Source organism: Ascaphus truei, chromosome 3 (genome assembly GCF_040206685.1).
Source record: "Ascaphus truei isolate aAscTru1 chromosome 3, aAscTru1.hap1, whole genome shotgun sequence".
Taxonomy (NCBI): domain Eukaryota; kingdom Metazoa; phylum Chordata; class Amphibia; order Anura; family Ascaphidae; genus Ascaphus; species Ascaphus truei.
The window spans coordinates 406,297,930-406,313,639 of record NC_134485.1 but is presented as its reverse complement, the minus strand read 5'-3'; the positions used below and the strand labels follow the sequence as shown (position 1 = coordinate 406,313,639).

The 15,710-nt window shown below is 43.1% G+C and overlaps 1 protein-coding gene across 14 annotated transcripts in view; it reads right to left on the bottom strand.

Moving 5' to 3' along the window:
- DLG2 (discs large MAGUK scaffold protein 2) overlaps positions 1-15,710 on the bottom strand; it is a 1,892,764-nt gene that overhangs the window by 264,049 nt on the left and 1,613,005 nt on the right. For 13 of the 14 annotated variants that reach the window (XR_012800043.1, XR_012800042.1, XM_075592575.1 and 10 more), the window contains one exon: positions 6,491-6,605. Coding sequence is in view for 12 of the 14 variants with exons in the window: in XM_075592575.1 (XP_075448690.1) it covers positions 6,491-6,605 (115 nt within the window). In the remaining 2 variants the exon portion in view is untranslated. The remainder of the gene's footprint in view (positions 1-6,490; positions 6,606-15,710) is intronic. The other variant, XM_075592576.1, reaches the window with a different exon arrangement.

The following is a 15,710-nucleotide window of genomic DNA, read 5'->3' as shown; positions in this document are numbered from 1 at the left end:
AACGAAGTAGAAGTGATACAATTTGTGTTTCACTAAGTGTAACAATTACGCATTTAGCACAGAAGAAAGATTATACTATCCATCACTATCAAGTAATAAGTCTTTGGTGTTCCCTTGTATATAGAGCGTTACAAACATTTATTTCCCACAGCTTTCCCCTGTGTGTTAGTATTTTACCAAACCGTAAGAGTTATTTACGAACCAGTTGTAGGCACTACGACACTGTATCTCTAATTACCATGATCCACGTCTGTATTTCCACTGAAGTTGATGGCATCTTTTTCTATATCTCCCAAAGCAGCATATCGGGCTGTTTACGAACGATATTACCAATGGAAGTCAATGGGGAGATTCAGCCGAAAATATAGAATAAGCCCCCTTCCCTTGTTAGTAATATCTTGTCAGGAGGATGCCAAAGCAATAGGATCACTAAATATTTATCAATAACATGCACAATGCACGATCTTGTGAGAATCCTGTATTGTAGATACATACTGCCATGGTCAATTATTTAACAATTAGTTTGCAGAAAGTACAATGTTCATATTACCCCCAAGACCTGCCAAGTCGAACCCCAGTCTTGTATAATTAATGCTTTTTCATTGTTTCTCATGACAGTTTATGAAATTGAATACAATATTCATAGCAGAAATGGGGGACGATAGACAGCACTCTGGTTAAGAAAATAAGAAAGGTTGCAGCGTGCACGGAACAGGAAGGGACCCTTATTCCCCTCACAAGTACTAACAAACCTAAGGCAGTACCAGCACTTTCTGTCTCACAGCTAAAGATACTGAAGAATACCAGTGTAGTGCAAATGAACAATTTTAATGACACTAGCAATAAACTGAAATTATAGCAACAATAGCCAATGTGCCAATGAGAAAATTAATGTCACCATGTGAAAGGTCAAAATATAGGGGGTGGAGGGGAAAGAAGGAGAAGGGGGGGAAAAAAACAAATGAAATAAAAGGAAAAAAACACAATATGGAAAAAGGAAAGCAAACTAGGGGTGCGACATTTCGAGGGGTGACCTCTTCATCTGACCCATTCCCCCTTGTCCCAAAGGGTCCCAGAGGTACTTCCCTAAGCCTTCACTCCCCACTACAAGATAATCACACACTCTGCTAAAAAAATCTATAAGTCATAAGCTATAAACAGGAGAAAGTTCGTATGCAGATATCAGATATCTAAACAGTTAATGAAAATGAGCAAACCCTCTGTCCTCTGCTCCTCGTGCTCTGTAGAGTGCTTGGGACTGTGATCACTGAGTTCACTTCTATAAATAGTGGAGAAGGTTGCCGTCCCTCTTTGCCTGGCTGATGACGTCACTTGCAGGGTCCTCTCTGGTGTAACCTGAGCGCTGTCAACGTGGCATGCCTTAACTGCGCATGTGCTGACTCCTCTCCTACATTAATATTCCCAGAGAGGAGCTCTTACAAGGTACAGCACAGGGTGATCACTCCCAAAAACAGTTCTCTATACCGTTTGTAACTACATTCAATACCCAATCGGGTAGAATCAAAAATTTCATACTGAGACACTGGCCTCTATTGCAAAATGATTCCCTTTTATCCCCTACTTTCACATTCAAACCCTTATTTTCTTACAAAAGGGTCGTAATATAAGAGATAGACTTCTGAGGGCAGACATAGGGGGGAAAGGGACAACTCAGACTTTTCTGGGGACTCCCAAATTGGGGTGTTACAGGTGTTTAAACTGCAGTCAATGTAACAGTTTACAGGAGGGCCCCACGTTTCGACATCCCCACACCGGACAGATATACCATATCAAGAACTTTTACACGTGTATGTCTAAGAACATTGTGTACCTCATCAAATGCCCTTGTGGACTTAGTTATGTGGGGGAAACGACACAACAGGTGAAGGACCGGATTCGACAACATAAAGCGGCCATCCGCAGGGGTGATCCTGACGCTCCGGTCGCCCATCACTTCACACAAGCTGGGCACAATGTGAGCCAGCTGAGGTACCAGGTCATTGATGGAGTGGGGAGGAAGAGGCGTGGTGGGGACATTCAGAGGTCCCTATTGCAGAAAGAGACGCAATGGATAAGACGTTTGGACACGGTAAGCCCCAGAGGCATTAATAAGGAATTGGACCTTAGTTGCTATTTTTGATCATATTGGGTAGTTGCTTCACTCCATAATGTGCCGTTTGTCCCTCCTACCAACCCTCGCAGGTCCTGCAGGACACCCTCCCCAACAGACTTGGACCAGCAGTCACTGTGCGACCGTTGCTCATTGTTCTTGAAGTATGGGTCAGGTGCTGTAAGGGTTAATGTCTTGTGAGTGATCCATCCTGACACCTTAGTCATCTCTACTCACCTTTACTCCGACCCTTGACAGTGGATGAGTTTTGGGCTCATTTGCATTATTAAACCCTTAAGGAGGTCTGACGTGTCTATGGTACTCAGGTGTGAATGTCATTTTTAGCCTTATTTTTATCCTTTTTATTTGGTCTCTTTAACCTAGAGGTTGTCTGTCCACCTTCAGCTATTTAGGTATATGCCTAAGTAGCTTATCACTGCATTAATACTCATATTGCTTTCTATCTTTATTTGTTTAATTTGGGAGTCACTGCAGGAGCATCCAGTTTGTCAGTGCAGAGCCATAAGTGCCATCACCAGGAATGCAAGCATTGCGTCTTCACAGGCTCAACAGATGCTGACACACACTGTGCATATACAGAACTGCCAAACCGGAACCTCGCGCATGCGCAGTGGCACTCCTCACAAGCAGTGAAGGAGAGGAGTCAGCACATGCGCAGTTAAGGCATGCAACGTTGACAGCGCTCAGGTTACACGTGAAAGGACCCTGCAAGTGACGTCATCAGCCAGGCAAAGAGGGACGGCAACCTTCTCCACTATTTATAGCAGTGAACTCAGTGATCACAGTCCCAAGCACTCTACAGAGCACGAGGAGCAGAGGACAGAGGGTTTTCTCATTTTCATTAACTGTTTAGCTATCTGATATCTGCATACGAACTGTGTCCTGTTTATAGCTTATGTCCTATAGCTTTTTTTTTAGCAAAGTGTAAGATTATCTTGTAGTGGGGAGGGAAGGCTTAGGGAAGTACCTCTGGGACCTTTTGGGACCAGGGGGAATGGGCCAGATGAAGAGGTCACCCCTCGAAAGGTCTCCCCCCTAGTTTGCTTTCCTTTTTCCATATTGTGTTTTTTCCTTTTATTTCATGTGTTTTTTTCCCCTTCTCCTTCTTTCCCCTCCACCCCCTATACTTTGACCTTTCCCATGGTGACATTAATGTTCCCATTGGCACATTGGCTATTGTTGCTATAATTTCAGTTTATTGCTAGTGTCATTAAAATTGTTAATTTTCACTACACTGGTATTCTTCAGTATCTTTAGCTGTGAGACAGAGAGTGCTGGTACTGCCTTAGGTTTGACAATATTCATAGCTTACATTAAATTAATGTTATCCTGACAAATGTGGATTTTTTTAGTCAATATAGGGAGATCTACTGCACGTCATTAACAGCATTTTGTCTAGAAGAACTATCAACAAACTTTAACAGACATCCAGGTTTGGGCATATTAAAATAATAACCTTTGTTGCATCAAATTATAGTCAGATTTGAATTGCTATAGTGCTTTTAAAGTTATGGGGAACAGTCATTATCAGTGCGTGTAAAACTCCGGCTACCACTGGAATCGTTTGGAAGTACTGTACTGTAATGCGTGTAAAGTCCTCTGGGGAACTTAATGAGAATAATAATTGTTCTTATGTACTGTAGTGCTGACAATGTAAACAGCACTGTACATAGAGTTTAGCAGTGACAAACAAGGCCCCGTTTACTGCTTAATTCTTTGTGTCTGAGGCAAAGAGATAATGAAAAATCACTGGCTCAAGACCAGGAGGAGATCTGACACCAGGATTCAAACTGGGTTCTTCAGCAATAAAAAGCAGCGCTCTTCCCAGTAGGCTACTTGTTTAGCCCACTGCTTTCTCTCGTGTTATAAATAAGTGTCTGTAAAATGGCATCTCCACAGACACAAATTCATTACAGAAAAATAAAAACCAAATTCCAAACTATTTGTTTTGTTGGAGGGTACTAAGTGAAATATATATATATCTATATCTATAAGTCTCAAATAATGTTTGTGTGTGTATATCTTCCCCCTGTGTGATTGGCCCTGTGTTCCTCCTGTGTCATTGGCCACGGCGCACCCCCCACCACCCCCTCCCCCTCACCCCACCCCTCACATTGCAAGGACCATCTCACTTGCAGTTGGAACCTAAGGAGAACAACTTGGCGAACCCCCGCTCCTCACCCCCCACACACCTCCGCCGCTCCGTCCTCACCTCTCCACCACCAACCCCCCTCCCTCCGGTCACGCCGCTCCGTCCTCACCAACCCCTCCCTCCGGTCACGCCGCTCCTCGGCTCCCCCCCACCAACCCCCCTCCCTCCGGTCACACCGCTCCATCCTCACCACCACCAACCCCCCTCCCTCTGGTCATGCCCCTCCTCGGCTCTCCCCAACCACCAACCCCCCTCCCTCCGGTTACGCCGCTCCTTGGCTCTCCCCCACCACCAACCCCCCTCCCTCCGGTCACGCCGCTCCTCGGCTCTCCACCACCACCAACCCCCCTCCCTCCGGTCACGCCGCTCCTCAGCTCTCCCCCACCATCAACCCCCCTCCCTCCAGTCACGCCGCTCCTCGGCTCTCCCCCACCACCAACCCCCCTCCCTCCGGTCACGCCGCTCCTCAGCTCTCCCCCACCAACCCCCCTCCCTCTGGTCACGCCGCTCCTCGGCTCTCCCCCACCAACCCCCCTCCCTCCGGTTATGCCGCTCCTCGGCTCTCCCCCACCAACCCCCCTCCGGTTACGCCGCTCCTCGGCTCTCCCCCACCACCAACCCCCCTCCCTCCGGTCACGCCGCTCCTCAGCTCTCCCCCACCATCAACCCCCCTCCCTCCAGTCACGCCGCTCCTCGGCTCTCCCCCACCACCAACCCCCCTCCCTCCGGTCACGCCGCTCCTTGGCTCTCCCCCACCAACCCCCCTCCCTCTGGTCACGCCGCTCCTCGGCTCTCCCCCACCAACCCCCCTCCCTCCGGTTATGCCGCTCCTCGGCTCTCCCCCACCAACCCCCCTCCGGTTACGCCGCTCCTCGGCTCTCCCCCACCAACCCCCCTCCGGTCACTCCACTAGCTCTGGGTTGCCGTGCGCTCGGCGGCCTCCGCTGCATGCTCCGCCCAGACTGGTCAGAGCGCCCGGACAGGAGAGAGGCGCCGACTGGACCGGTGGGAGCGTGGAGACTGGACGGAGGTGGCTGGTGTCCACCGGTGGGGGGAACGGGCGGGTCCTCACTGCAGTTTTTGTGTGTGTGTGTGTGTGTGTGTAACACTGTGTGTGTCTGTGTGTCAGTGTGTGTGTGTGTGTGTGTGTGTGTGTTTGTGACGCTGTGTGTGTGTGTGACACTCTGTGTGTGTGACATTGTGTGTGTGTGTGTCTGTGTGTGTGTCTGTGACACTGTGTGTGTCTGTGTGTGTGTGTATGTGTGTGTGACACTGTGTGTGTGTGTGTGTGTGTGTGTGTGTGTGTGTGTGTGTGTGACACTATGTGTGTGTGACACTGTGTGTGTGTGACACTGTGTGTGTGTCACTGTGTGTGACACTGTGTGTGTGTGACACTGTGTGTGTGTGTGATACTGTGTGTGTGGGATACTGTGTGTGTGTGTGGCACTGTATGTGTGTGTGTGACACTGTGTGTGTGTGTGACACTGTGTGTGTAGGGGACACTGTGTGTGTGTGGGACACTGTGTGTGTGTGTGGGACTCTGTGTGTGTGTGTGTGACACTGTGTGTGTCTCATTGGGTTTGTGTGTGTGTGGCACTGTGTGCTGCGCGGGGGGGGGAGGACCAGACCCGCGCAGAGGGGGGGAAGGACCACAGCTGTGCATGGGTGGGGGGAGGCGGAGACAGACAAGGGGAACGGGGGGGGGGGGGTGGCGAGAGGAAGGAGCGGGAGGTTTTGGTCCCGGGCAGCGCCGGGTCTCTCGGCTAGTATATATATATATATATATATATATATATATATACACATACATATATATATATATATAGCACCCCCCAGAAGAAGGTCCAACGTGGACCGAAACGTTGGTCTACACATGTGCTGTCATGTTGTTTGAATATAATCTTTTTGCTACATACTACTAAGTGCTGTTTCTGTGCTTTCCCTGCTGGGAAGGCAATCTGTTGCATATATATATATATATATATATATATATATATATATATATATATACACATACATACATATATATGCACGGAGATGCTTGACGACCCATACATTTAAGGCAAATGGATTCCTTGATTCACTCAGTGTCGGTGTACAATTGATGACATGATTCATTAAAATTCTTAAAAGAATAAAAGCTGTAATACTGTAGATCAAACAACTCCCCCGCCCCCCCCCCCCCCCAACTGCATGCCGTTTCCTACCTTACATAGAGAGAACGCTTCTGATTAGTTCTCAGGGAGCCAGACCCAGAACTCATGCTGTTGTTCATCATCTGTTCTCGTAGATCATGGATTTTTGCCTCAAATCGAGCGTACTCTAATAAGAAATTAAAAGTACAGCTATGTTAAATGATGCTTCTGAAATGACCTGTTCATAATTCCATGAGCAACATGACAAAGAAATGACAGAGTCTACGAACAAGCCGAGAAATAATCAATACATTTTTTTGTGGTGCAGGGTTGACGAAACTCTAGCTTCTTTTTTTGATAGGGACGGATGACATAAAAGACCAAAGTGTCTCACACTACTTCAAACCATTCTTCATATTATAAGATACACATGGGCACGTTCAGATCTATAACTCTATACGGTAATAGTCAGCAGAGATATGGTGTGACAAGATGTTTCAGAGCCAATAAGCACTTGTATTACAGGTAATGTTTCTACCTTATCTCACCAAAGCCACAGGGCTTTTGATATAAATATATACAGATGTAGCAATCATTATTGCAACCCACTGGCCCGCTCTTGCTGTACAAATAGCATGATAGCAAGGAGGGGGTCCTTGTGTTCAGCTGGTTCAAACAATGGCTGTTTCTACCACTGGGGCGGTGTGTACAGTACTGGATGTCCCGCTGCAGGAAGCTGCGGATTGCACTAACTTAGGCTACATCTGTATCTTTGATACAATACATATAGTACTCCTGGCAAATACAAACACAAATATGAACAACTCCGGAACAATATTATTGCAATTGTTGATTGTTCTGTGGAAAAGTAATATCCATGCATACAGATTGTCTGAATTAAATATGCATATAACATTTTATTCCTGCTTTAATAACATGTTCAGGATATAGGGCTACATTTACTAAGCAGTCTTCTGCCATAAGGCATCTTACTGACCATTCAAGTCCATGATGGTCTGTAAGAGTCAGACAGTGTCACATGACAGATGATTGCTTAGCAAATACAGGTATAGCCTAAAAAGGGGATGCAATGGCTGTTCCCTCTAGCATTCAAGGGGATAATGTTGCTACAGTGCAAGGAGCCATTTAAACAAACAACAAAACAAGGTTTGATTTACTTCCTGAGGTTGTATGAAATGAATCAACTTTGTTTTTTTACATCAGTTTGTAACTGGCAGTAAAGCGAAGTTCAAATTCCTATTTTAACCAAAACCACTTGCCCCATATTTACCACAAGTAGTTTTTTATTATTGTGCTGAGAAAGGACATCTACCGCCATAAAACACACCACTTTGGACAAATGCATGCATATGTACAGTATTCCCAGTTGAAGGCTTAGGGCCGAAACGCGTAGGAGTGGGACAGCTGGGCAGGATCCCCTGGTCTTTCCCTTCTCTGGGACACGTAACTATGCCTGCTGACATTGTTGCTATATGTGTATCCTGCTTCCATGCTTTAAGAACTGCCTATAGGACTGTTCACTGTGTTTTTCACATACCCTGCACTGTGTATACTAGGATCTGGACTCAGCACATACTCTGTTCTACATCTACACTTGACTGTGATTTGCTTATATTGATATCACGTTTTTCCCTTGCTTTGATTGCAATCATCCACTATCATTCTATCAGTGCTTTGGAGATTTATATTTATGTCAGGATTTCAGTCGGGTTCCAGTTTTCCTGTGATCCATCACGTGTGCATGGGTTCTGCTATAGCCTCAGCTTGTCCACTGGCAATATTACTGGATGTTGTTTTCTGTTAGGAATACTGTGTATATACATACTTACTGTATGACCAGTTCCTCCAGGATTATTACCTCTATCCAGGGATTTTTTGTTATTATATCCCTGGCTGCACTCAGTGTTCATTTCTGCTCTATTTGGCACCATAACTAGCACTTTGTTCTAGGCTTACGTACAGGGGATCCATGCTACGTTTTTAATATTTCTGTACTATCTTTTATTTTTATTTGTGACAATCAATTAAAGCTGCAGTTCAGTCTTTTTTTTTTTAATTTATTTTTTTACTTCAATAGTTTCATATGGGCAATCTCTAATTACCTAAAGAACTGCATAGCTGCCGGTCAATTCGTTCTCCGTCTATTGATCGGCAAAGTTTGGCGACATCTTTAAATATGGGGAATGTAAATCGTTGCTATAGGAACAAGCATGCTTGTTAAAATAGAATACAAGAAAATTGGTCTTTCAAAGTTGTTGTTTTTTAAAACAGAAAATGCTAAAAGTATTTTTTCTTACTACAGAACTGATTTATTAAAAAAACCACATGCAGGATATTGCCTGATCTGCAGCTTTAATAAATTTTGTAATTGCTTCATGGTATACCTGAGTGCTACTATTTGGGTTTCTTTTTCTTGTTTTGCCATATGTACAGTACTGTATGTAGTGACATTCTCTTCCGGGAGTCATGCTATAAACTGGACAGCCGAGGTCTCCAGCACACCGTAGGCCGACAGTTCAGTATATACCTTAAAGAAACGTACTGTACAGTATGGCGGAGGATTTCTCATGCGACTTAGGGGTTGTATTACATCTGCAGAATTAATAAGATGCTGGTACAGAAAGACACTTATATTCACAATGTGTCCAAAAAACCTTTACTATATTACTGTACATTGAGCAAACGGAGGCATTTGTACAACTTTTTCATGTTTAAGATCCCCTTAGATTCCCAAGGAGTTTGCCAATAAGTTTGTGACGCGTTTACTCAAAATAAAGAATAAGTAATCTAGGCAGATTTTCATTTCAACTGAAGGTCATGACAGTTTATTTGAGGATATTCTGCTGATGAGAGCAATGAGAAGTCATCCAGTACCTTACCAAACCTTCATGTAAATACATTGTAGGGATAGTTGTAATATATAATAACTGCATATCCATAGTACAATTGAGAAACACCACATTAGGTATTGTATTTCAAAGCACTGAATGTGATTATGTTCACCAGTGAACAGTCAACTAATACTTCATTCACTATGAGCTAACCTTTACATGTACACAAAGGTCTATTCCTAGTGATTGAGCCAACTACAGAAATAAAAGTTCCAAATGTACATGCAATAGCAATGAAGACAATATGGACATTATAATTGATGACCATCATTAAACAGCAATATAAATAAATGACTGTAATATGACTTGTGTTATGCATAGTATTTATAGCTACTGTATTTAACACTTAACCGTGATCTACCGAGAAAGGAAGCACAGCAAATATAACTACACATATTATGGCTTCTTTGTAAAAGTAATCCAGAGGTGGGCTCAGGAGCGCACTTTAATCACTTGCTTGTCTGCCATGGTGGACCAAGTCTTTGGGAGTCACTGCCAGGTGCACATGCTTAAAAAGTAAAGAAGCTACAGTAGCTAATTTAAAAAAAAACATTTGAATAAGGCTGATTTCTTAATCTGACATCGATTTGTAACAAATGCTTGCTGTTTAAGGACTATTGTTATCGTCCACTGATTGTTGGTAATATACACTCTTGTAAGAAAAATAATGTGTGTATGAGCACCATGGTGCTGTGTGAATCTCCCTGAATTCCCAGCTTCCTAGTTGCGGTATGCAAAAGGGTGCAGCGTGAATAAATGAGAAGAGTAGATACGGAAGAGACAACAAGACAGGCAACATACTGGACCAGTGACTTCTACTCCCAGGAGATATCTTCTGAGTAAATGTGTCTTGATTGTATTGTCTAAATCAGGGTGCGCAAACTAGGGGGCACGCAAGATTTTTGAGGGAGGCGCGGCGGTTACACCCGCACTCTTCCGCAAAGCATTTAAATAAAATGCGGGGGGCCGCGCGAGGCCTTTGTAACTCTCTCTTACCTTGACTTAGATGGTTTCGGCGACGTGTCGACATGGCAACGTGGTGTCAAATGACACTGCAGGGTTGCATGACGTCACATGCCCCATGACGTAATTCGACCCCGCAGCATCATTTGACACTCTAGAGAAGGTAAGAGGGGTCGCGAGCACTAGGGGGAGAGCAGGCAAGGGGATGCAGGGCAAAAAGTTTGCGCACCCCTGGTCTAGGTAATAAAGTTATTAACATCAAACATTAATTGATAGATTGAGATAGATTTTAGATGAACAATTTGAACTAGTCTTTTATACTTGAAATACAGTACTAGTGTGCAAAGCATTCAGAATCTCACAGGTTTTTTACTTCTAAGTATACTGTAGCACAGGGGTGGAACGAATCCAGTCTTCAGGGGCCACCAACAGGTCAGGTTTTCAGGATATCACTGCTTCAGCATAGCTGATGCAGTCTTCAACTGAGCCACTGATTTAGCCACTTGTGCTGAAGCCTGGATATCCTGAAAACCTGACCTGTTGGTGGCCCCTGAGGACTGGGATCGCTCACCCCTGCCGTAGCAGCACAGTATAAAGGAAGCATTACTGTATATCCATATGTGATACGTAGGTGTGGAGATTAACTCTGGTGGAGCCTTCCAGCACTAACATGGCTTGTAGAGCATTGATTTACAGCATAGGAGGTTATTTGTTTTGTACGTATCTCCGATGTCATTACCGCACACAGATTTGGAGGGATCTTGAGCAGTATTAGCGATTTACATGCACTTTACTAATAAACAAATAATAATTTATGAAACCCTGATTTTTTTTATTGGTGTATAAAATATACAGATTGCTGCACAGAAATATAGCACTTATATGTTCCTTTCAAAATATATTTATAGTTAAGACAATTTTTAATTTAAACATTCATTTATTATGAGTTTCCTATTTTGGGAGGACGCAACCAGCACATTTATCCTTTTTTTTAATACTTCTGTTTCGGTTTGATACAAGTAATTTATTTTACATATTATATGCTCGCTCAATTAATCTTTCCACAGTTGAACATAAATTATATTATGGGGACCTATATTGTGCAAGTAACAAATCTAAAAGCTTTATACATCTTTGAAGTTAAAGCTTCATGTGATCTAGTAACTGTCTTTATTTTATTTTTTTACATTACGTTAAACAGGTGTCACCCACAGGGTCGGTGCAACCACTAGGCGACTTAGGCGTTCACTTATCGGTGACACATTTTGGGGGGTGACGGGAGCATTGGTGGAAGAGAGCGATAAGCGCAGGGCAAGCAGCAGAGGACAGCGGGTGGCGCCAAAGAGGAGGAGAATGACAGGAGCGGAGCAGGGTGGCAGAGGAGGAGGATGGCAGGCGGTGGCGGGAGAAGAGGATGGAGGATCACAGGAGCAGAGCAGGGCAGCAGAGGAGGGTGGGCAGGGAAGAGGGCGCCCCAGCCGTCTGACCAAGAAGACTTCACTGACTTCCGGTGTCTGCTGCTGCTACAGCGCAGCTCCTCTCTGGCTATCCTGCTCTGCTCCAACAGTCCTCAGTTCTCTTCTCCTGCTGCCTCCTGCCTCCACTGCTCCTGCCATCTTCCGTCCTCTTCTCCCGCCACCACTACCTCTGCCCCCCGCCATTCTCCTCCTCTGCTGCCTTGCTCCACCGAAGCCAGTTAGGCGGTGAGCGAGCAGTAGGAGGGGGGTGAGAGAGGAAAAGGAAAGGTGAGAGAGGAAGAGGAGAAGGAGGGGTGTGAGAGAGGAAGAGGAGAAGGAGGAGGGTGAGAGAGAAGATGTGGAGGGGGTGAGAGAGGAAGAGGAGGAAGGGGGGTGATTGAGGAGGAGGGGACGAGAGAGAGCAGGAGAGGGGGGTGAAAGAGGAGGAGTGGGAGGGGGTAAGACAAGAGATGATGAGAGGAGGGGGGGGGGGAAATAATGGGGCTATAGTAATGTTTATGTATTTATTTTTTTAATCTGAAAGTTCTTAAAACCAGAGAGGAGGGGTCACAAACCTGCAAACAATTGTTTACCAATTGAAATGTATGTGTGCTTAATCTGATTTCAGTAATAGTTTTAACAGAAGATCTGTTAGTCCACAAACATAAATCTCTGTTCCCCATAATGACTGTATATTTATCATTATAAACTAAAAATCATGTCGTTTTAGTCTCCAGAAAATCTATTTACAAATTTGACTGGGAATATCAACAGCATATTACAACAAATGTGAACCGTGTCGACACAAAGGTGCAGTATTTTGTAGTTTCTATTATAATTGTAAGGAAAATGAAAACATAACATGTTAATCAACAAAATCACGAATAATATAAAAACTAACATTACCAACATTACGACACCCCCATGCTCCAGAGCATTTGTTTGCATATACAGGAATAGTTTTTTTTATCAATAAAATTGCAAGAGAGGTAATCAACGCACTATTGCACTCCACCTGAACCTGATTCTGCGATTACCTGAATCAAATCTTGCCAAACACTTCATGATTAGGAGGTGCAAAGGACATATATCTGTTCTCTCATTCAAAACTTTAAGTTGCGGTGGCAAAAGTTATATTTACGCGTGCATATTAACAGTACAAATGTGACAGCAAAGGTGGCATCATTCTAAGTATTATAGAAATACAAATATGGAACATTTTATATATTCTGGCATCTTTGGATTTAAAAGACAGATATTTTTTCCCTTAATTCGTCAACATTTCATCAAGAGAGATTGATGAAAGGGGTCCGGGGGGGTGGGGAGGGAGGGTAAAGGACAAACCCAGAAGTTGGGTTTTTAGTGTTTCAATGAACAAGCTTTTAGAATATAAACCCTGCATCTGGGGTTATGAATTATAATTCAATAGAGGTGTGCTTTTGGATCAGACTCAGGAATTCTCATCTTTCTCCAGTTACCTCTCTGGGAAGATAATGTTACATGTTCTGTGGTAACATATAGGAATTCTTTGTTTATCCTTTTTATTTGCTGAAACTGTTTGCATTTTATACTGTATGTTCTTGTAATAATCTTATTGTAAACTAAGCACTGTACTATGTTTGTATATTAAATCTTAATTTTAATAAGTAATTCTTTGGGCTCTGATTGTAACTGTTGCACACTTTGTAGAGAGTAATTACATTTTCCGACACATTTTGCTACAACAGATTTTTGCGTGTTAAGTTTATATTTTCCTTAATAAACAGAGACCATAGACTCTGCAAATGAATATTTCTGAATATTTTATATTTCTTTTGTGGTGGAAGCAAGTTAATGTATATATTGTGACGGATTGAGGGTAAATATTACTTATTTGTGGCACCTTGCGTAGGTGAAAGGTGCGTCAGCTAGTTAGCTGTGTGTATTAACGCTTGTCACATACTGTATATATCACGTGCTCACAGGTGTGCTGTTCATGACAAATGTGACAGCTTGAGGGGAAATATTAATTTGGGGGACCTTGAAAGGTGAAGAATGTATCAGCTGGATAGCTGTACAGTATGTATTAACCCTTGTCACATATACAAGTAACGTGCTCACAGGTGTTCTGTTCATGAAACATTTTATAAATACAATGAAATACTTAATTTTTCAGTTACATTTCCGTGCTGTTCTAAAATGAATTCCATCTTTTTCATACTACTAAATTCTTAAAAGTTCACTGCTGCTGTATAATACTCATGCATATTCTGCAGTGCTTGTTCTATTGAATTCCTATTAAATCCCCCTCCTTGATTCTGAGATTGGTATTTATCAGGCCTACAGTATGCGTGAATCAATGTGACTGCAAGTTACATGCTCATTATGAACAGATGCATAGGCCACGGAGGGGATCTACCTACAGTTCGCCTCCACATGCAGAAAACAATATGTACTTGAACTAGGTCTTATTTTATTTTCTCCTTTTAAAAATATCATATTTTATGAACAATATCTAATCTGATTTCAACTGGACCGCTAATCAGTGTGCAAATGCACCCTCTCCTAAAAATAATGTGCCGTGTTGCTCATTGTGTCTATGATAACAGTTGCTGTAAATAGTTATTTTGTAGCACTTTAAAAGTAGATACACAATGTACACTAATTTCCCTTCTACAATGGTAATGCACACAAAAAAAGATGATGGTTCTCCATTTATACAGAGATGCAGTATTATGCCCTGATATAAATACAGCTATGAATAAACCATCAGTTCTTTTAGAGCTGATTTACTTGTTTACAGATGCAGCGGCCGTTATTCGAACAAATCACAGCGCCGTTTTCGTGTGCGCTGCTGTATTCCACGCGGCATTAATGCCGCCAATCGCCCCAGGCACACGTGTTTATCGCGGTTGCTTTGTTTGAATTTCATGGATTGTGTGCAATTAAATGATAAAGCGTGTGTGACCACGCGAAACGCGTAAGAGTGCTCTCTTACTGTTTTTAATGTGCCTATAATAAAAAAAAATTGTACCTAGACCATTTGCAGTACTGGCTCATACATTCTCTTCCAAGGCAGCTGCACTGCCTCTCACGACCTTTTTGCAAATTAAATGCAATGAAATGAATGAATTGCAATGTGTACAGTACTGTGCTACTGTGTCAATTTCAGGTGTTTAAAATCAAGAACACTAAAATGTCATTTTCTGCACTTGCCTGCACTCGCGTCTAAAGGCGTTACGGTTGGAAGAAATCCCGTGCCATGACATGGGTATTCCGAGGTATACACCACGTGAAGTGTTCGAATAACGGCCGCTGCATCTGTAGTATGGCTCTACCCTGATATTTCAGAGGATCTGGACCTTAACTGCAATACTAAAGTGTGACAAAATCCAGTAACCCATTTCAATGTTCATCATTGCATTCTTACTACTGTATTAGATTTGGTGCATCAAGCCAGACACTGTCGGCTGATAGAGATAATCATGAATGAAAACATCAGTTGAAACTCATCCACTACTTAAAATGCATTTCCTGGTACTTCACAATGATGTTGTCATTTGGGATTTTCTCACTGGCAAGGAAATCGTTACCGGAGTAATTAGAAGAAGAAAAAAAAGCATGCATTCAAGGAGCAGTACAGTGGTCTAATTAAATGCTGTTCCTAGTATGACATATAATAACTTTCTGTATGAGCCCGTGGCTAATATAATTTCACAGTACGTTACCAATTTGGCAGGTTCAGAATGCACTGTTGTAAAAGTGACTGACATTGATTTCCCAAAGTAAGAGGCATATTTGTATTAATACATTTAGCTGTGCTGATGCTACTAGTACGTAGGTGTCTAAAACACCACGATCTGCTTATATAATGGGTCACAACCCCTATCTAGCCTGATACAAACACAGGGGCCTATTCATTAAACTTCGATAAATTCATTGCCATATCGATCAGGTTGGCATGTTCCTTCCGAATGCTAT